The sequence below is a fragment of the Notechis scutatus genome, chromosome 2 (assembly GCF_049901735.1).
Source record: "Notechis scutatus isolate UNSWTSFEM ecotype Mainland chromosome 2, rNotScu1.2, whole genome shotgun sequence".
NCBI classification, from domain to species: Eukaryota; Metazoa; Chordata; class Lepidosauria; order Squamata; family Elapidae; genus Notechis; species Notechis scutatus.
In genome coordinates, this window is record NC_142010.1 from 62,136,264 (window position 1) to 62,161,895 (window position 25,632).

Genomic DNA, 25,632 nt, shown 5'->3' on the forward strand with positions numbered 1-25,632 from the left:
TGGATTTCCTGACATATTCTAAATGACTGCACTGCTTACCTATTGAGCAGGAAGATATCACAGATATATGTACACTTTTTGGTTATATTTACTTATTACACATAGTTTCCTCAGGAACCTTCATTATGTATTCCTGTATACAAACATAATTATGCCTTAATATGATGGAAACATGGCTACAGAATTATGAAAAAATGCATAATTCAAGAAAGAAGCAATCTTCACCTGTTCCTTTACCCTTTATAGGCTGCAACTTTCATCTTAGTGCTAAGTTTACTACTGTAGGGAGAAGAAAAATAATTTTCATTCCACCATAGGATTTTCTGCAATGCAGTCAGTTTTTTCCACTTTGGAAAGTAGAAAGTTCTTTGTTATCCATAAATTCAACACAAACCCTATACAGGTTACAGTCTGAATTGTTGTTTGTAAAACACTGGTTTTACTTTTGCTTGAAGTTCATGTGATCAAAGCATTTACTGAACAAAATTTATACTATATCAGAAAGTATCTTTCATTATCAGCTGCTTTTTCTAATATATTTACAAGAGTTTGGTGTTCAGTATCCGCAAAAGCAGATTAGGAATGCATTCCAGAATGTGAAAAATACTTGAAATTTTGTAATATTTTCTTCACATGTAATCGGTACTGAAGTCATAGACATCATCCAGGTCATTGGTTTTGAGTTGTTTATCATCTAAAGAAAAAAAAACCAAGTTCAGAATATTATGGGCTTTTTCTATTTAAATATTTACTCCTGTGAAATTTGTAGGTTTAATATATACCTGTAGGTAACATGTCCAAATTCGTATTCTTTGCTTTCAATTCTTCAGAGGGTGTTTGACTACTCATTAATCTGTCACTTTCCTAAAACAAGATTAACAATTGCTGCATCAGCATCACTGATATAGGAAAACCAGATGCAGTGTATATACCTTCTTATATACTCTAGGTTAGTGGTTGTTCTCCATTTTAAAGATAGGAATTAAAATTATTCTGTATTAACAGGGTTTCAAATATCTAAACATCCATTCTTCATAATCTGAGTGATGAATCCACAAACTATATTTTGAAATTGCTTAATATTTCAAATGAAGTCCCATATCACTTGAACAGGGTTTTGTCTGTGTAACATGACTTCTTTTTCCCACCTTACACACAATTCAAAATGTATTCCTCCTGGTTCATTCACAGGAAAAACAATTCAGTCAAGGAAAGATCTCACTGGACAGCATCCTAAACATCTTAAAATTCAACTGTTACCTTTTCCACATCATCAAGGTCACTTTCATCACCCTCAATTTCTTCTTCAGTTAATTCTTCATCATTTTCTTCCGCATTCTCTGATTCCAGGGCTTCTTCTGGCTGTTCATTATCTTCCATGATGCCATCCGTGAAGCCAGGAGATTGGAAGACAATAGTGCTTGCCTGGTTAGGGTATTTGTTTGCTAAAAAAGAAATACTTCCTTAAAGAGACTGACTGAACAAACAGAACTTTCTAGGGCATTTTGCCAAAAGATAAACTGCCACAGAAATGAATTCTGTTGCAACACTTTTAAGATTATGAGTTTGTTAGCAAGACTGCTAATTAGCAGGACTATTTGCTATTTTTTTAATGATGGGGAAAAAAAAAATGGAGGAACATTAGCTGCATTTCATCCTTGGCTTATGGCCTATCGCTTAGCAACTGTTCAAAGTTATAAACCTCCCCAAAGGTATTTATGACTATATGTCTTTCTTGCTATGAATATTCCTAATATTTATCATATTTCTAAAGCTGCCCAACTCCATTATAATTCTGGAATTTCTTAAAATTTTGTCAAGATTTATCATTGTGCTAATATTATAAACAGACCTTAAATCAAACATAAAGCCAAGTATGTACTTCTAGACAAATAGGCAATATGAAGAGAAATTAGAAAAGGCAATTAGAAACACCCTTCCTCAACAGGTATTTCACCAATTGCTAGCTGCATAAAGAAGACTTTAATAATTGAAACAAGGAAAAGTTATACCTTTCTCTCCCCCACCTCCAAGTACTACAAACAAAATTTTATTTATAACTCCCGATATGTTCATGAGACAATTAGCACTATAAATTTGCATTTTCAAATAAAGCTCAACCAGAATCAGGATAAGCTATTTCAAGCAAAAGAGCACTGAAATAAACTTAAAACAAATTTAATTATTTCTAGTATATATAAATTTTATGTTGGAAAAAGCAATAGATGGAGAAAAGAGTTAACATTCCTATATAAACTAATTGTAATTTGGGAATTAAGTTGAGGGAATATGCTGGTATCTTTGTAGGGATTAAACTTTGTTTTCCCTGAAATGTGAAACATCCAACATAACCTTTTTTTTCTTCATGGAATTCAAACGTAGCCTCTGGAAAAAGTCTATTCTGTAATATGTAAACCATTCAATAATTTATACTAGGTCATTATGGATTTTGCTCTTATATGTATATAAGATGAGAGAAGGTTAGGTTAGACTAATCTCACCGTTTATAGTATTTTTGTTGTCTTCTTCCAGTTCTTGAAGATTAAAACCCTCCTGTACTGTTGCTGGTCCTTCTCTGTAAAGATGTGGAGACAGAGCCCATGGTTCAGGAGGTCGAGAATAGTATCTAACTTTGGCACTGAAAGAAAGAACATTTAGGAGAGATTTTCATCTTTTCTTTTAACAGAAATGTAAAAACCCTTAAATAGCTGAACAAGCTGTTAAATTTCTTTCTGCATATACATACATATAAAGTAGTCCTTGTTTACCAGCTGATTCAGACAGTGCCTCTTTGAAATTACGACAGTGATGAAACAATAACTAAGTGGCCAACATGTATATTTGTGACCATTACAGTGTCTCTCTCTCAGTCACATGTTCAACATTATAGCCAGTAGGGCATCATCTTGCCCAGTGCCTGTCCCAGTTCTCCACTGCAGGGCAGAGAGGTTGCTTTTCCTCAGCTGCCTTTTTCCCTGCAGCACAGCACTTTCCTAAAAAGTGCTAGCTGGAAGTTAACAAGTGACCTTAATTAGTTAATTAGAATCCTCCTGGCAGTTGCTACCTGATATTGACAAAATCCAAATCGATTTCACACTGAAACCTTTTGTTTGTCACCCTGAGCTGCACTAGGATTTCTTTCCATGTGTATTTCCACTGAGCTGCACTAGGCATTGCTTTCCATGTCTAGTTCCCCCGTGTGTACCTTTTACTTTTTTTTTTATCATCCAATGAATTTCCTTTTACTTAATTATCTCAACACAGAGATAAACATTCCAAAGGGCAGAAGAGTTAGGAAAATGGCTTTAAGATTGTCTCTTTTAACCAACTTCCTCATGAGTAGAGTTTTGAATCCCACCATTGGGATCACCTGGATGTTTGGGGTTTGTACCCTTCTGATGCTGTACATTCAGGAACAATTTCCTAATAAACTCTCTTCAAGATTTATTACTATCTTAGTGTTCTCATTCTTTGGTATTCACCATGCAAGTTCTAAATTAAGCATTGACTCAGATTAACTGCAATAGGTATACAGGTAGTCCTTGCTTAATGACCATCTCTTCAGCAACCATTCAAAGTTGCAATAGTGCTGAACTTGAACTTATGTCAAATCACTGAAGTTAGGTTTTTGCAGTGCCCTTTCAGTCACATGCTAAAAAAAAGGGGGGGTGTTTCTTGGCACCTGTCCACTCCTTCCACCTACCTACCTCTCCCTCCCATCTCTGCTCTTTTTCTGCTCTACACTCTGCCATGCCCTTCATGCTTTGCAAAAAGCAATGTTTCAGACTAAATTTATCATACTATTTTTATGTCATAGCATGGCATGCAAAATATACTTAAAACTGTAAATAGCCTTGCTTATATTATGTATGTATATATGTATGTATAAAAAAGACCTGTGCTTGGAAGACCAAACAGTAAATTTATAATGCATCTGTTTGAATGTATGTATGTATGTATGTATGTACGTGTTATGTTATGTTTTCGCGGATATTTATATGTATGGTATTTAGGTTTCTTCGGGTATTTTCCCACGTCTTAATATTTGTGCCTTTATTATAGCGACGTTTTGGCAGAATCTCAAGCCTGAGGATGGCAGATGAGATTCTGCCGAAACATTGCTATAATAAAAGCACAAATATTAAGATGTGGGAAAATACCCGAAAAAACCTAAATACCATACATATAAATACCTGCGAAAACATCACACACACACACACACATATATCGAGAGGGCTTTATTGTAATTAAATGACCACATATTTACCCTGTCCAGTCCCAGAGCAGTAATTTAGCCGCACCTTCTGTATTGGGAATACCACCTTTTTTCAACATTCCTCTCTTTTGAGCAAGCAAAGTTAAAAATTCCAGAGAATTCCTGTAGTCTGGGATATTATAGTGTAACATAATCTAGAATAAAAGAAACCCCCCACAAAGTATTATATTCTCAGAATTTTTTTCTTGTATGAAGACATTCCTACATAATTTCCAACCAGCCACAGCTACTTGCCTGTTTTTCCTCCAATTTGTTTATATAAGTCACTACTTTTCTGATGTGGAAAACAAATAATGCTGATCAAAAAGCACCATTTAAGGGGTACAGCAAGATCAGAGTTGGATCTGATGTCATCACCGTAACAGTATGACATAGCAAATATCCTCATTTCTTACTTGCCTAAATGGTGGCACACTGAGCACAATTATATCCTCTATTGTATAAATAGAATATAAATATTCCCTTCTATTGTAGATATAATCACAATAACAAGTTTTTTTCGACAGTAAAATTTCATTTTGCTGATATGCCAAATTAATGAATACAGTGTCATCTCAAAAAAATAAGGTTTTTTTTTTTTTTTTTTGGTTTGGGGTGGGGGGGGGGTGTTGTGGTTTTTTTTTGGGTTGTGGTTTTTTTTTTTTGTTGTTTTTTTTTTTTTGTTGTTTGTTGGGGGTGTGGCGGGGTGGGGGGTTTGCTACCCAGCCTTATTATATGAGAAACACGGTAGCTATACTGCTCAAACCCTACTCTGAATTATAGAAAATAAGGTGTAATCAAAAACTCATAAAATGCCCATAATCAAATGGTGAATGTACAGTATCTTTACCTGCTGTTTCCTACAGTGCTTCAGAACAGCATCTACGGAATCAAGTAGGTTTTCAGCACATGTGATACTTCTCAGTGCTAGAGTTAGAGTAGAGCATGAAGGTGCTGCAATGATACAGGGACTATCCAACATCTTGATACGTTTGTCAATGTGCACTGCTTGTACGGACCTTAACAGAACAGAACAGAGACATAATGGTTGAGAGAATCAGGTGCATGGACAAGCCAGAATTATGAGGAAACAGATGGCAGAATAATTGGAATATAGTCATCCACAGGATTGGAGAAAAACTTTGAAAGAACCTACTGGAGGAAATAGCTATCTAGGCTAACTTTAAATTAGGATTTTTTCAAATAAAACTTTTTTTTATATATCATGAATTGATCTAAGTAATTCAATGTATAACTGCTGCATATTCTGGCCACTCTATAAGCAACAGATAAGTTAAGAAAAACAAGTTTTTCCCATACCTTTCCTCCTGACAAAGATGCAGAAAAGTTTTCTCTGTAAAAAGTGGGTGGTAGCAGACATTGAGCTGAGTCCCAAGGATTATAGGAAAGATTGTGGGAGAAGGACTGAGGGACTGTTGCTTGTGGGACCCAAAAAGACCAACCCATGTGTAGTTATGCATATGTGTGCTCTGTTACAACAATGCTTTATTAAAGCAAACTAACTTTGTTAGGCCTCTCTCTGGTCCCACGTTGCAGGCGCGTACCTCTTTCAGACTATTGATTATGCTGCTTTTCCCCACATTTGGAAAACCTAAAGCCCATCATAAAACAAAACAAAAAACTTTTGTAAGACATAACATGAAGTGAATTATTTTGAAGATCAGAGATTTAGATGGATAAGATTCTATTTTTAGTTCCACAACACGAACGTAAATACAGCATCTTCAAATTACTTTATATTCTAGGAATGCCACTTTAAATCAGGGATCCCCAAACTTGGCAACTTTTAAGACTTGTGGACTTCAACTCCCAGAATTCTCCAGCCAGCTGGCTGGAGAATTCTGGGAGTTGAAGTCCACAAGTCTTAAAAGTTGCCAAGTTTGGAGACCTCTGCTTTAAATAATCAGATATTCCATAAAAAAATTAAGAAAAGGTGTAGATTCTTATTTTAATTTCTTCTTCCTCTCATTTGGCTATTACATTTAGGTTCGAAATATAATAAGGTCTGAGTGGAAGAATAAAATGCAGTACATTTCCGCCTTCTGATTTTGGACATTGTATTCTTTGAAAGTATCAGTTAGAGTAACTGGGGCCAATTAAGTTTTCATTTTTTAAATTGCCTATAGAGCAAGATCAGAGTTGGATCTGAAGTCTTCACCATGAGACTAAGACAAAAGCATATATCCTCATTTCTCACTCTAGTATTATAAATAAGCAGGCATCCTCATCATAAAAATGTATAACATGACCAATTACAATACTTTATGTATATTTTCAAGCATGAATTTCCATAGCAGTCCTTACTATATATAAGTCTGTACTATAATTCACAGAACTCCATATGGGCAAGGCAAACTTACCTATCACCCCAACCTGTATAACTTCATCTTTAGTCATACAATATTCTTGGAGAAGTTTCAGGAGACATTGACTTCCAAAGCATTTGTTTGCTCTTGATAATTCTAGATATGCACTATTCTTCTTTGTATTTCTTTTCTCTTGCTGTAAATTTAAAATAAGATCACAGAGAAAAATATATCTATTTCACAGATAAATATATTTTTACCAGATTCAGCCATGTGACAAAGAGCCTGATAAGTTAAAAGCAGTTGTTGTTTTTTTTACTAAAAGAAGAATTTAAGTCAATCATTTATACCGTATATACTCGAGTATAAGTCGAGGGTGGGAAATGTAGCAGCTACTGGTAAATTTCAAAAATAAAAATAATTAATTTGGGAAACGATCTCACTATCATGAAAGGTTTAATTGATTCACTAACCCAAAAGAAGAAGACGATGATGACAGTGGGAGGCAGGAGTCACTCTCTCCCTTGCAAGAAAAAAGCAAGAGCCGTTCTTATGATCTCTCTCTCTCTCCGGAATAGTCAAGCCCTTTCCAGCAGGCGCGATCCGCCGCCGCCCTTTGCACTCTTGCAAATGCAAAACCCCGGGATTTTGCATTTGCAAGGTGCAAAGCGGCGGATTGCGCCTGCTGGAAAGGGCTTGACTATTCTGGAGAGAGAAGATCATAAGTGAATCAATTAATTTGGAAAACGATCTCACTATGAAAGTCAGTGTTCTCTGCCAGTGGGGCGTTTGGAAGAAAACGCCCCGCGGCATATCCACGCGCGTGTAAGGGGAATCAGAAATCCCCGCGTTAAGCCACGAAGTCCCCCAATCGCACAGCCCAGAATCGCCCTCCCCTCAGGGGGCAGCAACGACGCCCGGCGTTTCCCGAGAAGCTCCACCGTGCAATGAAAGCGCCCTGGCTCTAGGCTCGCGGGCTCAGAAAACAACGCGAACCGAGGTGGCTTCAGCTCCGCTTGGTTTTTCCTCAGCCCCAGCTGCCTTCAGTCCGCTCGGGAGGAGGAGGTGGTGGTGGTGGTGGTGGCGGCGGCTCGCGTTGTTTTCTGAGCTCTAGGCTCGCAGGCTCATAAAACAACGCGAGCCGAGGTGCCTTCGGCTCCGCTTGGCTTTGTTTCCTCAGCCCCAGCTGCTTTCAGTCCACTCGGGAGAAGGAGGAGGTGGTGGCAGCGGCGGGCGTTGTTTTCTGAGCCTGTGAGCCTACAGCTCAGAAAACAACGCGAGCCACCACCACACCACCACCTCCTCCTCCTCCCGAGTGGACTGAAAGCAGCTGGGGCTGAGGAAACGAAGCCAAGCGGAGCTGAAGCCACCTCGGCTCGCGTTGTTTTCTGAGCCCGCGAGCCTAGAGCCAGGGCGCTTTCATTGCACGGGTTTCTTGTTTCGGGAAACACCGAGCGTCGTTGCTGCCCCCTGAGGGGAGGGCGAATCTGGGCTGCGCGATTGGGGGACTTCGTGGCTTTGGGTGGGAGCGAGGACAGATGGAGTCCGCGAAGTGGGGCTTGCCTGCCCTTGCTGGCTGCCTCTGCTTCCTTAGGGGCGGGGAAGGGGGCTCATCTGGACCAAGGGTGAGTCTCCCCCTCAGTTTCCCCAGAAGGATCTTCCGTTGCTTTTGCCTTCTCCCTACGTCTTCCCTCTGTTAAAATCCCCCCCCACACACACACACTTATTTTCGGGAGGATAGATTTCGTGTCTGAGCATTCTCACATGATGGTGGGTCTTTCCCCCCCCCCTAAAAACAGTTAAAAAAAGAAAAAACGATATATCCTCATGCAAGAACTTTTCTGCTTCCGATTACCCCCATACTTACAAGTTGCAAAGGAAACACGGAAGCAGGGAAGCGGCTGCCCAGCTCCAGAGCTCCACACCATTTTTTTTTCAGAGGGGAATCTGACTCGAGTATAAGACGAGGGGGGGTTTTTTCAGCACAAAAAGTGGGCTGAAAAACTCGGCTTATACTCGAGTATATACGGTAATAAATCCATGAAATCTCTAAAAAAGGGAAATTAATTTATGGATTTTTATCTGAACAAAGCAATTATGATAAATCCATGAAATCAGTAAAAGAGATAAATTTATGAATTTTTATCTAAACTAAAAGCAGAACAACATTCCATCTGCAGTGGTATTTGCAATAATTACTTCAATTGTAGAATGAAATAGGAAGTTAAGAATCATAGAATATTGCTGAAACTGTAGACATTTATTCAGAGTTATTATAAATAAAATGGAAAGACACAAAACCCTAGATAATGCATTTTTAAATAGTTATAAAGACCCCAGAACTATTTTACATGATACCCAATCTCTTTTGTCCCTAAGTATGTTCAAGCTTCTAGGTTTATTTTTTCCATATACTGTTTTAGATTTCAGAATCTTTCAGTGCCCTCATCATTTATTTGTGGAGGAAAAACACAAATGCTTTTTAGCACTAGATCTGTGATGGCAAACCTATGTCACACGTGCTGGAAGTGGCACGCAGAGCCATTTCTCCAGGCACGGCAGTCGTCACCTGTTGCTCTACCAGGTTTCGGTGCGCCAGCTAGTCTTTGTGTGCATGGGAGCACTAGAAACCAGAAGAACAGCTCCCGGGAGTGTATGCGTGCACTGGCCAGCTGGTCTTCACACGCACATTCCTGTTAGAAACAGGAAGACCAGCTGGCCCACGCATATGCATGTGTCGGGAAGCTAGCTTCTGGTTTCTGGTGCTCCCATGTGGACATGTGGGGGAGCTGCTCTTCCAGTTTCCGGCCCATGCTCCTGGTTTTGGCACCCGGTGCCGAAAAGTTAGCCACCATTGCACTAGATGATTCCAACAGAGTTTTCTAGTCAAATAATTTTAGTTATTAAGAAAGAAACAATCAACACAACTGAGGAAGCACAACTGTCTGGTAATATTAGCATCTTTGCTTATTTCAAATGAAAATAATTTTTTTCCATCAATAGTTGTAGTATCATAGTATAATCAATTTTCCAATGACTCCTCTTTTGGATGGAAATACTTTGATTTAGTTTCCTATATGAAAAGTGGGTTGGATTGTGTAAATGGCCTGTTTAAGGATTTTCTAGAACAAACTAGATTTGAGGGTCGCATCAGTGTTGTGTTTGACCTCAGGGGCGGGGTGTGTGGCCAGCATGACATCACTTGTGTTGGAGGGGCGCCTTTGGTGACCCAAGCACTCCGCCAGCAAAAATGGGTTCCTGAGCTCCATTTTCAGCTGCAACCCTCCACCAGCAAAAATGGGGCTCGGGAGGGCCGCACACAGCCTCGAGCTTCATTTTTGCTGGCAGAGGCACCGCTGTTTCCAGGACAGCCCTGTGGGCCAGATCTAAGCACTCCGTGGGCAGGATCCAGCCCCCCGGGGCCTTGAGTTTGACACCCCTGTTCTAGAAAAATATATGATAGTGACAATACAATCTATGCATGCTTGCTTCTACAGAATGTATGAACACTGCATCTTTAGGAATACTAATTTAATCATTTAAATCATTTAAACATTTCGTATTATCTTTAGTCTTTTTTCAATAGTTTGCAAATAATATTATAAAAACAGATTGGGTAGTATTACAGAAGACAGGAAAAATATGTTCTTACCACAGTTCTGTCTTTTATCTGCATTGCAGATTTAAAAGCAATAGTTGGAAGATCTTTATTTAAATAATTTAACCAATTCTCTAAGTTTTCTTTTGGTATCAGATCTAGGAGAAAAAACATGCAGAAGCTTGCTGAAAAATATGCTGTTGTGTGACAATCCATTGTTTTCAAACACTGAGTAAGAGGAGCACTATGTTAGTCTATGGAGAAAAATAAATATCAGAAGGAACCTGGCAGCCCATTTCCCAACTTACCAATTTTTTAAAAAGGTATTGGATGAAATAAACTGCAGCTCACAAAAAACCCTGCTTTTTAATAAAATTTGTTAGGCAGAAAAGATACTACCAAATTCCTCACGCCTTTTCAGGTTTACATCTAGAAAGCCACTGAGTTATGATTATTATGGCATCAACATTTGTGAGCTACTCACTAAATACTAAAAACTATTTGCAGTTGTATGTAATCCATTGTTCTCTAAAGTCTTGGAGGATTATTAGATGTATATCGTATAAAAAACATTTCTGCCTACTTGCAGTAGGAAATTAATTAATTGCAGTAATGATTCCATGTCCTATTTGGATGCAATTTTAAAATAAAAATAAATGTTTAAGACTTGTGGATCCCATTATTTCTGTTCCTTTCACATTGAAAGTCCATTACCCATAATTGCTAACAAACTGCTCCAATTAACTAGTGCAAAGATAAGATTCTATTTCATTGGATTTAGATTTAGCCATGTTTCTCAAAAGTATTACAAGCAACATTATTTACTTCATGAAGCTACCCAGCATGAACCTATTAAAAATAGTTAACTATAGTCATAGATCTTGAAAAGTACAGAAATCAGTAAAGCTTATTAATTGATTTTATTTCACAATCAACAGATTTTAAGATAAGTAGACCAAAATAACACCCAACAGCCAAAAATAGCTGCTATTTCACACGACTGCTTGATTAACATAAAATATGTTCTTTGTTAAGTACAACATTGTAAATTTAGTAGTTAAAGAAAGGTACCATGCTCCAGAGGATATTCACAGCTATATATAAGTAATTCAGAGACAATTCTAAACTCTTCAGCGAACCAGATGTATTCTGAGCTTGAGATATATATTGAAGCAGATCAATACAAATTTGAGTTTTAAATTCAGCAGAACAGAATGAAGCACAGTTTAATCAATACTTCAATAAAAGCCTTTCCAGAGTCAGCTTTATTTCAGATTTTTTCAACACAGGGCCGCATTAAATGGGAGTAATACCCTGTGTGCCCGCCAGCAGCTTAGAAGGCAAAATGCTTGTGAAGATTTTCACAAGATCAAACACTGTGGGTACAATGTAGGCATTTCTAAAACATAAAGGATGAGAATGACTAGAATCAGCTAATGCCTCCTTAGCAGACAGAGTGAGCTCAGAGTTGGATCTGACAGTCTCCAGATGTAGGTCAGCACATTTTATAGCCTCCTCATAGCTCACATCCTACTGAAGAATTATTTAAATGATAATGTAATTAACAGCGCAGTCAAACTCTAAGTTTAAATACAAACCAGCCACTACTAGCGTTTAAGAAAAATGGCCTAGTCTCCTATCTCCATTTCTGAATTTCATACACGAGATCTTCAAATCATTGGACTTACCTGGCCTAAAGAATAGAGCTGAAAAGTGTATGTAAAAAAGCAATACTCATTTTACTTACCAATTTTATTTAAAACCAAAAGTATTTTTTTTCTTCCCTCAGACTGAGCAATAAGTTGTTCAACCTGTGGACATCTACAGCCTAGAGGATCTCTAGCATCCAAGATTTCAAGTATGACATCTGAAGCCTCAATTACCTAGAGTAATATAGAACAATATGGTATTTGAGACCATAAGACTAATTTACATTTGAAAGCTTCTGAGTAACATTCCCGGTACTATTTTGGCATCAAGCTAATTTAAGAGTAATTCAAATGGACTTTAAAAAAAGCTTCTCCAACATATTGAATACAACATTCCCTGAGGATTTAGTTTTCAGAACCGTGTCAAACTCACAGTATTTTTAATGGAAACCATGCTAAAAAAATGGTTGAGAACATTTAAATATACAGCTAAAGGTAATTGCAAATAGCTTTATAAAAAAAGTAGGATATAAATACAAATAAAATATGTACATGATCAAAACTTAATAAAATAAAAATAGCTTGGAATATATTTAGAATACTTTTATCACTGTATTTTTTTTGTCTTTGAATATACTGAAAAGCAGTATGGGGGGGGGGGAAATGGTATTCTGCTCAGATTGGGGAATTCCCCTTGTGCTCTCCTTTCCTAAATCCTCCATCTGCTCTAGGATAGGAGGAAGGAGGACACAAAAATGAAGCAGAGAGAATATTTTGCCAATCACGGCAAGGGATCATACTGGATGCAATAATGAATAGTTCAGAATATTATTGTCAGGTAAGAAATGCAATTTATGATTTCACAAACATATAAAACAACAACTTCTACATATTAATATTTCCATAGACTGAACGTTGATACTGAATATCTTCATTAAATGTATTTTCTCAAAGAGCAGCTGATTTATGTAAAGAACAAAGCAATTCTTTAAGCTACTGTGAGGTGTCAAACTAATAGCTCTTTTAAAAATAGAAGAAACATATCACATTTCTTTTATCTGAAAAACTTTCTCACCTTTTTCAACTCCCCACAAAATGATTTCTTTGAATTTTTTTGGACCTGCTGGTTAGATTTCATTTTTTGCTTTGTAGTTGATTTCTATAAAGAAATGAAAAATATGGGAAGAAAATTTACAAATTACAAAACCGGTATCATTTATAATAGTGAGGAGCAATGATAAAAAAATGTTTTTTTTTTAATTTACAGCATTTATATACCCTCCTAATCTAGACACTTGGCAGTGTGCAAAACAGAATATACTGCCAGTCCAACTAAAATACTTTTTAACTCATTGAAAAACAACCTAAAATGTAAAACTAAGTGCTTATCCACAATTCCTCATTAGGGGCCAAAAGTCTGCTGAAATACAATAGTTTTCAATGTCTTCTGAAACAGCAAAGGGAAGGAACCCAGCATCCTTGGGGAGCAGTGTGTTTGACTACATAGGGGGCTATTACAGCTGACCTGCCTTTTGGTCTATTTCTTTCCCCGTTACTTTCCATGGGGTAGAACCTTATGTTCATTCAGCCTAGATATTTAAAGAACATCACAGCGAGAAAATCCCTGCCAGTAAACATTGAATAAAGTTTTATTTGCAATAACTAGTATTTTGCATTAGGTTCCAAAATCTATTGGCGATCAGAGCAGCAAGAGCAGAAGAGGGGCTACTCTGCAATTATAGATCTTCAGTATAAGCTATGTTCTGCACCCGTTATAGGACATTGTCTGTAAAGGCAGCACCACATAGAGTGTATTGTGGGAATCCTATAATGTGGTCATTAAGGTATGAGTTAGTGTCACTAAGGCTTCCTGGTTCAGAACAGGTGGTAACTTGTGCATCATTGAAGCTGAACAAAAGCCCCTGACCAAAAAAATCAAGGGGGATTCTCAAATGTCAGATGTATTCCTTCAGGAGGAATGGGACCATAACTAGAACAACCATGGGACACAATATTTCCAGTCAGTCAAGGTGTTCACACAACCAGCATCTCCATTTTGCTAGATTTAATCTGAGCTTGGTTTTCCTCACCTAGTCCCTCTAGCCTGCGGATACAAGTTCAAGACTTTGAATAGAATCAGTGCACTGATAATACCGTACTCCAAATTGAATAATGATTTTTCCATAGCATTTTCAAATAGACACCAAACAACATGGGAAAGAGGGGTGGGCCTTGTACTTCATTCTAGAACAGCCATAGTCTGGATCACCCACCCCATGACTAGATACAAATGCAGAGGCTCACGATACAATTATTTTGAAAGAAATGAATGTGATTTTTCAAGCCAATGAACTATTTCTCTCCACTGACCAGCATAATCTGAGTGTAGTGCTTTCCTAAAAATTCATACCTTATCACCAGGATCCTTTTTATTTGCTTGTTGGTTGCGTTTCTTTTCTAGTTCCTTCTGACGAGCAAGTTTTTGCTTCTGTTTCAATTCTTCACGCTATTAGCACAAAATATAAATATGTTCTTATACACCATGACAATTACAACCCTCCTGACCTTGCTTTAAAAGTAAATATGGCCATTCTTCTAATGTTTATTTGGTTACTGCATTTCACTGTACAGGACTTTATACATTATTCACTGCATGACCCATGGCATAGATATCTTTAATAATTTTAGCAGATATAGATGTCTATACAAAACTACATATTACTTTTTTCTGTAATCCCAGCAAACACAGAACAATGGTTTTAAAACTCCAGAAAATACCAGTTCTGCTTTTAATAAAAAATGATTGATTGTCCAATTTTAAATTCCAGTTTGAGCTGTTTTACCTGTTGCTTCCTATGTTCAGCTTCCCGAAGAATCTCTTCTTTAAATGGGGCAGTATTGGGAACTCCAGGATCTTTCTTTGGCTTCCGGTGTTTATGTTTCTTGGCTTCTTTTCGAAGTTTTTTATTGTGTTCTCGTACCTATAAAACAGGGGTCTTCTTTTACTACTATGTATTTTTTCATCACTCTTTCCTTTTCATATAAAGATTTCAACACTTTCACTGCCACATATCCTTAGCTTGTAAGGGACATATTTTAATAAATATGGTGGGCAATTAATTATCAGAACACAAATGTGGCAAGCAGTTGCAGAGGAGCACATCTTTCAATGAAAACAGAAGGCACACAAATTTGGATCTAAGTGTACCTTATCTTTGCTATTTCGAGTCAGCTAGGGATGCTAAACAAAATACTAATTTTATTTTGATTTGTGCAGCTTTGAAAGTTTTTACTTGTACAGTCTTTTCTAGTCTTTATCAAAAGTATGACATAAAACTATAGGTAAAGGTAAAGGTTCCCCTCGCACATACGTACTAGTCATTTCCAGCTCTAGGGGGCGGTGCTCATCTCTATTACAAAGGGCCAGTGCTGTCCGAAGATGTCTTCGTGATCATGTGGCCGGCATGACTAAACCCCGAAGGCGCACGGAACACTGTTACCTTCCCACCAAAGTGGTCCCTATTTTTCTACTTGCATTTTTACATGCTCTGGAACTGCTAGGTTAGCAGAAGAAAATATAATAATATAATAATATATTTAAATATATTAATATAAAATTAAAATATAATAGCTTATTCCAAATCATGAATTCTAAAAACGCTAGTTTAAAACTGTACAGTTTCAAACTCTGTACCAAAGTATCTCAGCAAATTCACAGGGGCATTGCGGGATATTTTAAATTATTGAGGGAAACAGAGATACTCAATATTAGTTGACTACCATGAGTGTCATAAACACCAAAAAATAAACTTCTGTTTTAAAACAATTCTGCAATTTTATTTATAACAAAAATAGGTTAAGAAAAGCATGTCATTTTTCTACTTCTTTCTGAAGATAACTGATCAACTGATGATGACAAAAAGGGTAATTAAACTGAAGACAGGAGGAATTCAATAAGAATGGAAATGAGAAAAGGGGAGACGCGCGCTACAGCTTAATTTCGGGGCTCGGGTTACGTGATATCCGCCCTGGTCGGTCCCAACGGACCTAAACCATCCCGTAGAGACGGTGATAGTAAGGGGCGCGTTCTGTCGATCACAGGGACACCGCAAGTCCCTGGTGGATCCAGAAGAAGCCCCTTTACCATCGGCGGAGGCAGCCATTAAGCTGCTGAAGCAGGGACAGCTCCGAAAGGAAGAGAAGAAAGAAAGAAAGTGTATCGGCTGGTGAGATTTATTTTTTTTATTTGGGATAAGGACACCCTAGAAGAAGAAGGAATCTGTAAGATTTTTGACAGAATTTGATAAGATGGACTTAGTGGCGATTTTTTAGAAGATGTCAAAATGAGGCTTGGCTTTTTACTTTTTTTTTTTTTTCTAGCGAACTTCTATTGTGATTAGTAATTGTAACCAGACTTGTTTTGTTTTGTTTTTTTCTATAATTACCTTTCCTTTTTGACTGTTTATATTTTTAATAGAGGCTTCCTTTAGTAATTTTTCTTTTTTTTTAAATATACACATATATATATATACATATTTTCTTTTTCTATTGTTTTTTTTGGGGAGGAAGAAGGGGAGTGGAGTTGAGAAACTTTGTAACTCTGCAACACTGCCAACTAGAGGCTTGAAAATACTTTACTTGAAGTTGAGAGAACTGTGAGAAACTCTCTCCCAAGGACACTGAGTTGATAAGATAGAGAGAAAAACTCTGGAGAATGTTTTCACAGGTGTCTCTTTGGGATTTCTACAATCAACTGAATGTTTGAAGCTTGGCTTTGAAACTTGTGGAGAAGCCATAATAAGAGCCTTGGATGTTTAAATAAAATGCAGTGTGATTTTTGCTTTACTTGTTGTTAGCTTTTATCCCTCCTCCTTAACCCTATAGTTTTTGTAATATTTGTACACTTTTGCTTATTACTATTATTATTATTTTTCATTTTTTTTTTCTCTAAAGGGAAAGCCTCAGAATATTGTTTCTTTTTTTCCTTTTTTTTTTCTTTTTTGGGGGACTTTTGTTTTTTTATCTTTGTATGTATATACTCTTTTTTTGTGGCCATGTTTTTTTTTTTTCTTCTTGAGATTTCGCAATTGGATTAAGGTGTGAAGAACCTGAAGAATTTTTCTTTTCTTTTCCTTTTATTATTATTGTTATTTTTTTAATATTATTGGGTTTTATTCTCCTTTTGACTATTGCAACTGAGGATTAAGGTCTAGAAGAACCTGAAGAAAGAAATTTTTCTGGTGGCAATTTTTTTTTTTCCTTGAAACTTTTTTTCCTTTTTAAATTTTGGGTTTTTTGGTTTTTTTTTACTGATTTTTCTTTTTTACGTTTTTCCTTTCCCTAATTGGATTATAATTGTTACACTGCCAACTGGATTAAAAGAGTGGGAAGATTCCGAGTTATTCAAATGAGTAAGAAAGTTCTACCTTCTGGCGCATCAACTTCTGCTCCTGCCTCCCCATCAATTGGAGGACGACTTTCAACAATGGCGAAGCAAGATAAAGGACAAACGGATCTAACGACGGTTATGCAAGGAATTCAAGAACTTAAAATGAGTATTGAACAAAGGATGGGGAGTATTGAACAAAAAATTGAAAATATCCAACAGATGATGGCGAAGTATGATGAGAAACTACAAAAATGGAAGAAAAGACAATCAAAGAGATGAGAAATTGCAAAAATTAGAAGAGAAAGACAATCAAAGAGATGAGAAAATTGGAAATATTGATGACAGAGTGACAACGCTTGAACAAAACAAGAATGAGATGGTGAAGTGGGAGATGGATAGATCAGAATATTACCTCAGATTTCAAAATATAGAGGAAGAAAAAGGACAAGATCTTGCTGCAGTAATGATAGAAATCTTGGCTGGAGCTTTGGAAATAACAGAGGAAAAATGATGGATGGAATAGATGAGATATACCGAGTTTTTACAAGATATGCATCGAGGAATAAGTTACCAAGAGAAGTTCATGTTAGATTTACTAAAAATCTATCAGAACGCAGATATTACAAGCGGCAAGAGAGAAGACATTGAAATATGGAGATAAAGAGATCGGGGTTTTAAAACAAGTACCCAGAAAAATTAGAGAGGTGAGGAGAGAATATCGTTTCCTGACTAAAGTATTATTGGAAAAGGAGGTGAATTACAGATGGTTGATTCCAGAAGGATTAATGGTTACATGGAAAGAACAGAGATACAGAATTGGCTCAATTGATGAAGCAGAATCGTTTTATAAGGAATTTTTTAAAAGAAGAGAAACAGAGATAGAAGAAGAGACTACCTTAACTGAATTTCAAGAGGACCAAATAGAGATGGGAAAAGAAGAAGGTGCAGTAGGTGGACAAGTGGAGACTAAAGAACAACGTGAAGTAAGATCAACGAGAGCCGTTAGACCTAAATATAAATCATAACTATGGAGGAAAAAAAATTGATTTCTTTGAATATAAATGGACTGAATTCAGCTACTAAAGAAGGAAAATTTTTCATAAAATAGAGAAATTAAAATTTGATATAATTTGTTTACAAAAAGTACACATTAAAAAACAACATCAACAATTATTGGTGCGACCAAAAATAGGGAAAATTTTTACTTCTTGGCCCAGTGTAAGAAAAGAGGAGTGGTATTGTATATTAAAGAAACCATTTCAGCAAAATTGATTTATACTGATGAAGATGGAAGAGTATTAATGGTTGAAATAGTGGATAACAATACAAAGATACTTTTGGTTGCAATCTATGCTCCGAATGATAAACAAAAAGATTCTATAAAAAGTTACATATGAAAATAATTGAACTGGACTACGCTAATATATTTATAATGGGAGATTTTAATGGAATTGTAGACAATGAATTGGACTACACAGCAAAAATAACACGACAAAATAGGAAGATCCTCCCTAAATCCTTTTTTGAAATGATAGAGGAATTAAATCTAAAAGATATATGGAGAGAAAGAAATACTAAAACTCAACAATATACTTTCTACTCGAATAGACATTCATCATGGTCCAGAATAGATATGATCTGGACGTCAACAGAATTATTATCTAATATTCAAGAAATAAATATTGAAACAAGTACATGGGCAGATCACAACCCAATGACAATTAAATGGAAAGGACAAAAAGAAGATCTAGATGGACATTAAATAATACTATTTTAAAGGAAAAAGATTTTATACAGTGGATGGAAAAGGAACTGGCCTTCTTTTTAATGAAAACAGAAAAGAAGATACTTCAATACAGAATGTTTGGGACACAATGAAGGCATATGCAAGAGGATTGATAATGGAATACACAAAGAAAAAAATATTAGAAAGAGGCAAATGATTAAAACTTTAGAAGATGATTATAAAAATTGGAAAAAGAATTACAGAGAATGCCACAGAAAAAAGATATTAAATTTAAAATGGATATAATTAAACATAAGATGGATCAAACAGAGAAAGAAGAACTGGCGCAAAAAATTAGAAGTGCTAAACAGAACTATTTTGAGGATGCAAACAGGCCAGGTAGATGGTTAGCATACAAACTGAGAAAAGAGAAAGAATCAAGGAGAATACCACAGTTAATGGATGAACAGGGTCTAGTCTGTCATGGTAATAAGGAGAAAAAGAGAATTATTCGAGATTTTTATGCGCAATTATATAAGCAGGAGGATTTTGATGAGGGAAAATTAAACAGTATTTACAAAATGCCAACCTACCCAAGATATCTGATGAAACTGGGAAAATGTTGGAAAATCCTATAACAATGATGGAATTAACTGAAGCACTTAATAGACAGAATAACGGAAAAGCACCAGGACCAGATGGTTTCCGGCAGAATTTTATAAAACATTACAAGAATCACTGAGCATTTCAATGTTAGAAATTATGAATGAAGTTATGATAAATAAGAAAATACCTAAAACATGGTCAGAAGCTTATATTACGCTTATTCCAAAAGAAGGGACTGACCCATCACAAATTAAGAATTATAGACCTATTTCTTTATTGAATGCAGATTATAAAATCTTTGCTTCAATTTTGGCAGAAAGGCTTAAAAATACTTAAATAATTTTATTCATCCTGATCAGAATGGATTTCTACCAAAGAGACAAATTAAAGACAATATGAGAGTAATTTTGGACACTTTGGAATATTATGAGGCACACCCTGAAAAGCAAATGGCTTTGATATTTTTAGATGCTCAAAAGGCATTTGATAACGTAATTGGAGATTTATGTTATTATTATTGGAACAGATGGGTTTTGCTAGAAAATTTATTCAAGCAATAGAAGCTATATATTATAAGCAAACAGCAAAAGTGATGATAGATGGAGGAATTTACAGACTCTATCAATATTAAAAAAGGCACAAGACAAGGATGTCCACTATCCCCTTTGTTATTTGTATTGACTTTGGAAGTATTAAATAGAAATATTAGAGAGGATACAAATATAAAAGGAATGAAAGTTAAAAAGGAGGAATTTAAATTGCAAGCCTTTGCAGACGATTTGGTCTTTATTCTGGAAGATCCTTTAGAGACAGCTTTAAAACTACTGGAAAAGATAGAGACGTATGGTGAGATGGCTGGCTTGAAAATAAATAAAGACAAAACAAAGATTCTGACAAAAAATATGTTATTAAGGCAAAGAGAAGAGTTGGCAGACTTATTGAAAATTCAAGTTACGAATAAAGTTAAATACTTGGGGATAATTTTGACGTCAAGATGTACTACACTGAAAGAGAATAATTATATTAAACTTAAACAGCAGATAGCATCTGACTTGAAAAAATGGGAAAATTTACAATTATCTTTGATAGGTAGAATCTCAACAATTAAAATGAATATTTTACCCAGAATTTTATATTTGTTTCAAACAATACCAATTAGGCTTGGTAAAGATTATTTTGATGAATTAAATAAAATGGTGTTGAAGTATATATGGCAAGGTAAGAAAGCGAGAATAAAACTAAAACTTTTACAGGATGCTAGAATTAGAGGAGGATTTGGCCTTCCTAATTGGGAGTTGTATTATCAAGCTGCAAATTTAATGTGGGTTAAAGAATGGATAACGTTAAGAAAGTCTAGATTACTGGCACTGGAAGGACATGATTTATTATTGGGTTGGCATGCTTTTTATGGTATAAGGGAACTAAATCGCAGGGTTATTTCAGAAGGCACTATATACGGGAATCGTTATGGTTGAATTGGGAGAAAATTAAGAAACAATGTTATTTGAAAATTCCAGTTTGGTTATCAACTATTGAAGCTTTTTCCTATCCCATAATTTATAAGAAGGAACAAACAGTTAGATATGGGGAAATACTGGATGAAAAGGGTGAACTTAAAAGCGATGCAAAAGCTAGAAGAACAAGATATAAAGATGAATTGGTTTTCATATGCAAAATACACTCAAGGTATCTTAAAGATTCTAAAACAGAAGGATTCTATGATAAATTGACTGATTTAGATGGGATTTTGACAGGTGCTGATGAAAAAGTGATTAAAAAACTATATAGTTATTTGTTGGAAATTAAATTAGAGGAAGAACAAGTCAAAGAAACAATGATTGTTTGGGGAAGAATTTTGGATATGGGATTGATTTAGAAAAATGGCAAAAATTGTGGTCTCAAAATTATAAAATGACAATGTCAGTAGCATATAAAGAAAATTTGTATAAGATGTTTTACAGGTGGCATTTTCCCCGACAAGAATAGCAAGAATGTTCAAGAATAAATCCGAAAAGTGTTGGAAATGTCATCAGATCCCTGGCTCATATTACCATATGTGGTGGACTTGTGAGGAGGCCAGGAAATACTGGACTAGAATTCGCATATGGTTGGAAGAAATGACAAAAAAACATATAGATTTGAAACCAGAGATTTTTCTATTGGGAATCTTACCTGATACATTTAATAAAAACTTAAAGTATTTGATTGTAAATGTGTTAACAGCGGCTAGGATTGTATTTGCTAGAAATTGGAAGAGTGAGAAAATACCATTAGAGGAAGAAATTATTAAGAAAATATTGGAATGTGCTGAAATGAGTAGATTGACATTTGAAATTAGAGAACAAGAAGATAAACAATTCTATGAAGTTTGGGATCTTTTTATCAATGGTTAGATAAAACAATATAATAATAGAATATATATATATTTTGGTTTGATAATATTTTTAGAATATTATATTAAGATAGATTTGGTATGATTTTACGATTTGTTATAAATTAACTAAATTATAGTTATCTCGCTTAAGCATGAATTAGTTAAATTATAGTCAAATGATTGTTTAATAAGGATATTAGGATATATAATTATTGATTGATAATATGAGTTATTATGTAATATAATTATTATGATGACTATGAAATAGATGCACAAAAAGAAGTGATAAACCAACCGATACACTGTCTGTAAATTTATGAAGAATGATGATGTTCTTATGTTATGTTTTATGTTTTGTGTGTTTTTATTTGTTGTTAAAATCAATAAAACTTTAAAAAAAAAAAAAAAAAAAAAGAATGGAAATGAAATAAAAAATTCCTGAAGCAAGAATTATACCACTGAAGTTATAGCATGAACTTTATGTTCTTTCTATACTTCTCATAAAATGATTCAAATAACCTTTCTTTCCTGTAGTGAACAGCTGTTCTCTGATTGTAAGCCAGGACAGACAACTGGGATACACAATGGGAACAGCAAAAGCCATACTTGTTTAAGCAGGAATTAATTCAAAATACATGTTTACCTTTTTCTGTATTTTATACCGTTTGTGGCAGGTCATACGCTTACTAGCTTTCTTTAACTCTGAAAGGCAAAAATGCAAAAATTTAAATTCTGTCACCATGAATGAATGTGTGCCACACTATTTTTCACAACTATGAATCTAGAAACATAATTTAATAAAGAGGAAAGAAAATGTCTGAATAGACCCAGATTACTTAGGTAATATTACATTTTTATCCTGCCTTTACACAAACACACAGAATATGATTAGGAATGCAATCTTTTCTCGCTCCACAGTACTCAAAATTTAAGTCTCCCGCTGAGTATTTTTGGATGAGTCACAATTGCTTATTGTCTGTGGTCATTAAAGTGACAACAGATAAATAATTGGCTGGCATAATATACAATGTCCTTGGCTTTTCCCAATGATTTTCCCCTTCATTATATAGATTTTAAGATTTTAAGTTTTCCCATTCACTGAATACTTTTTTAAACAAGCAGATCTCACCAGTACAAGTAGAGATTTAATTAATTCCTCTGAGAGCACAAGGTTATTTCAGACACCATACAGAACAACGAAATCCTTAGAAAATCAAGATAAGTGCAAATGGGACTGCATTTCTAGACTCTGCTTAGAATTTTCCTTTGCTTTTTGCTACTTAATTTTGCATCAGCTTTTTTTTTTGGGGGGGGGGGGGTGATGTCAGCAACCTATGTTATCCCAAAGGTGCTGTTCAAAATGCAACTCGACTTTTTGGGGGGTTTTTTCCTCTTGAAAACGTTTCGCTTCTCACCCAATTCGGAAAGTGAAGAAGTTTTTTTCCTAAGAGGGCTAGAGATTGGAGAAGAGTGTTGGTCACATGGCTTGCTGTCTATGGAGGTTTTCACTCACCCAGCTCAGGGTTGTCCCAAAGGTTCAAAAGGCAACTGGACTTCCTTGGTTTTATTTTTAAATAAACGCTTCTCAAGAAGCGGAACGTTTTCATGGGGAAAAAATAAACCCATGGAAGTCCAGTTCCCTTTTGAACAGCAGCACCTCTGGGACAACCCTGAGCTGGGTGAGTGAAAACCTCCATAGACAGCAAGCCATGTGACCAACACTCTTCTCCAATCTCCAGCCCTCACGTGCTCTCTGCTGGCTACAGAACAGCAGTCCAACACATTTGGAGAACATCAGGATGGATCAGGTGGGCCTTAGATCGCAGGTCCCTGTCCAGAACACGACTCTACACTGCATTACTTGTAGAAAACAAGCGGCCCTCCCAATCCGGATCGCTTTTGGCCAGAACGGCTCGCGAAGCAAAGGCCCAGAAGAGACACTCTGTACGGGGCTCCATCCCCCGCGTCTCTCCAGTCTCGAGTTATTAACCGACCGGCCGACTTCCGTTACCGGCCCACTCCCTGTTTGTCTTCCACCCCCACCCCCAATAGCCGCTGCCCTACTCACTCGGTCGCTTCATGGCGGGCGACTCTCCTCTCCTGGGCGATCCACGTGGAAGAAAGAAGAACCTCGCCGAAAGGCTGCCGTAAAGCGCCGCGGCCTGGCCGTCGCTCCGCGAGTCTCGCTTGGCGGCTGAGAGGCTAGCTTTGCGACAGCGGCGGGATCGCTTGCGAGCGAGCGAAGTGAGCGGCAACAGTGGCGGCAACGCCGACGGCGCGGGGGGCAGTGGCGGCGACGGGGACTGAGCGCGGCCGCGGCTGCAGGAGGCGGAGGATTAGCAGCAGCAGCAGCGGGGCTGGCTGGGTAAGTTCAGGGTGAGGGGCCGGGCTTGGCTTGGCTCCGGAAAACAAGCGGCGCTCGCGGGAAGGGAAGACAGGAGGCCGCGACGCGTCCCCTTTGTGTGGCTCCGGAGCTGCTGGGCGAGATTCTTTTGCCGGAGCCCCCGATCTCTGCGCCTCTCCTGCCGAGGACTGGGCGCTGCTCGCCTCCCTTCTGGTTCCTCTTTGGGTCTGGCCGCTTCTGGCCGGCCTCCCGAGGGGGAAAGAGACCGGCCCTCCCCACCAGCCCCTGGGCTGCCTCTGACCCACTAACCCTCTTCTCTCCCCTTGAGTTCACACACGAGTTTTCCCCCTGTTTCTGGTAGAAGTGGTGGATTCTCCCCAGGAATTTGTGGGTGATTTGATCTGTTTTCCAGGTTTTGTTTTTCCCTCGTCAACACGTTAGGGGAAACACACACACACAAACCCCAACATTTAGAAACCAGTTAGCCGGCGGTATCTATCCTAAGCCTCGGCTGGAGAAATGATTTGAAGTTTTTCGCCCTAGTCCAGAGCAGAGCCCGCTGCACTTGTCAAAAGTGACCACTTCTTTGACTGAATCCACTCTCCCATCCACTCTCCCATCCACTTCTCTCGCATTGAGGCATAAACAATCTTGTTGCCTGTTTATCCACGATAAAACTTTCTTCTAAAATACAAATTATAGTTTCTTTAAAAGCATGGCTTTAGCTTTTCTAATAAAAACAATATGAAATACAGGTGCTGTTTCTGAAACTGGATTCATACAGTGTGCTGGGATTTGGTAATGTGTTGATTTCACATGGTAAACCATAATATGGTTTATATATAAATTGACACCTGTTGTGGCCACATAACAATATATAATATACATATAGGGCTTTGCTTTTTATGTGACCACAACAGGTGTTAATTTGAATATAGCATATTGTATGAACCCAGCCACAGTTCCTGCACAAAGGACAGGAATTCTGCAAATTACAACAGCTAAAAAGAATAATATGTACCATCAAGTGAAAAATTGGCTGTCCTTTAATATTTCATGTTTCCTTTATTTAAAGATGTTGAAAAGCTTAACAGTGTAATGGAATCTATAGTTTAGTTATTCATCTAATAACCATTATTTTGAAACACCCAAAATTCATTTATTTCTAAATTTAAGGAGTGATATATTTTTCATTTTGCATAGCTAGTGAAAATATGCCATTCTGTTGAGACTGTCTTAATAAAGGAGAATATTTGTAGCTCAGGGTTGAAATAAGGACTCCTTGATGCTCCCTGAGCTTGCTTGTTTTCTTCAGATGTTTCATTACCCAAACTAGGTAACACCAGTAGTTGGGGTTAAAATAA

At 36.8% G+C, this 25,632-nt stretch overlaps 2 protein-coding genes, 1 long non-coding RNA gene and 2 other non-coding genes across 17 annotated transcripts in view; 2 read left to right on the plus strand and 3 right to left on the minus strand.

The window, feature by feature from the left end:
* Window positions 1–70: 70 nt before the first annotated feature.
* On the minus strand, window positions 71–24,088 carry GNL3 (G protein nucleolar 3). The gene is made up of 15 exons (XM_087954907.1): window positions 23,993–24,088; window positions 22,568–22,626; window positions 14,673–14,810; window positions 14,240–14,335; window positions 12,905–12,988; window positions 11,928–12,063; window positions 10,235–10,338; window positions 6,637–6,778; window positions 5,780–5,867; window positions 5,106–5,274; window positions 4,268–4,410; window positions 2,502–2,638; window positions 1,261–1,445; window positions 783–864; window positions 71–694 (listed from the first exon to the last, which is right to left on the minus strand). Exons 1-15 carry the CDS (start codon window positions 24,003–24,005, stop codon window positions 630–632), a joined length of 1,641 nt encoding a protein of 546 aa, XP_087811033.1. The 5' UTR covers window positions 24,006–24,088; the 3' UTR covers window positions 71–629.
* Window positions 4,596–4,669, minus strand: LOC113422543 (small nucleolar RNA SNORD19). The gene has a single exon (XR_003372272.1). It is a non-coding gene; the product is annotated as a small nucleolar RNA SNORD19 (small nucleolar RNA).
* Window positions 4,749–5,223, plus strand: LOC148132039 (uncharacterized). The gene is made up of 2 exons (XR_015747531.1): window positions 4,749–4,822; window positions 4,996–5,223. It is a non-coding gene; the product is annotated as an uncharacterized LOC148132039 (long non-coding RNA).
* On the minus strand, window positions 11,630–11,705 carry LOC113429027 (small nucleolar RNA SNORD19). The gene has a single exon (XR_003373036.1). It is a non-coding gene; the product is annotated as a small nucleolar RNA SNORD19 (small nucleolar RNA).
* PBRM1 (polybromo 1) overlaps window positions 23,622–25,632 on the plus strand; it is a 56,720-nt gene continuing 54,709 nt past the window's right edge. For 4 of the 13 annotated variants that reach the window (XM_026683558.2, XM_026683555.2, XM_087954904.1 and 1 more), the window contains exon 1: window positions 24,154–24,289. The gene's annotated coding sequence lies outside the window, so the exon portion shown is untranslated. Of the gene's footprint in view, window positions 24,290–25,632 lie in introns of all 13 variants that reach the window. The other 9 variants (XM_087954898.1, XM_026683554.2, XM_087954903.1 and 6 more) reach the window with 6 other exon arrangements.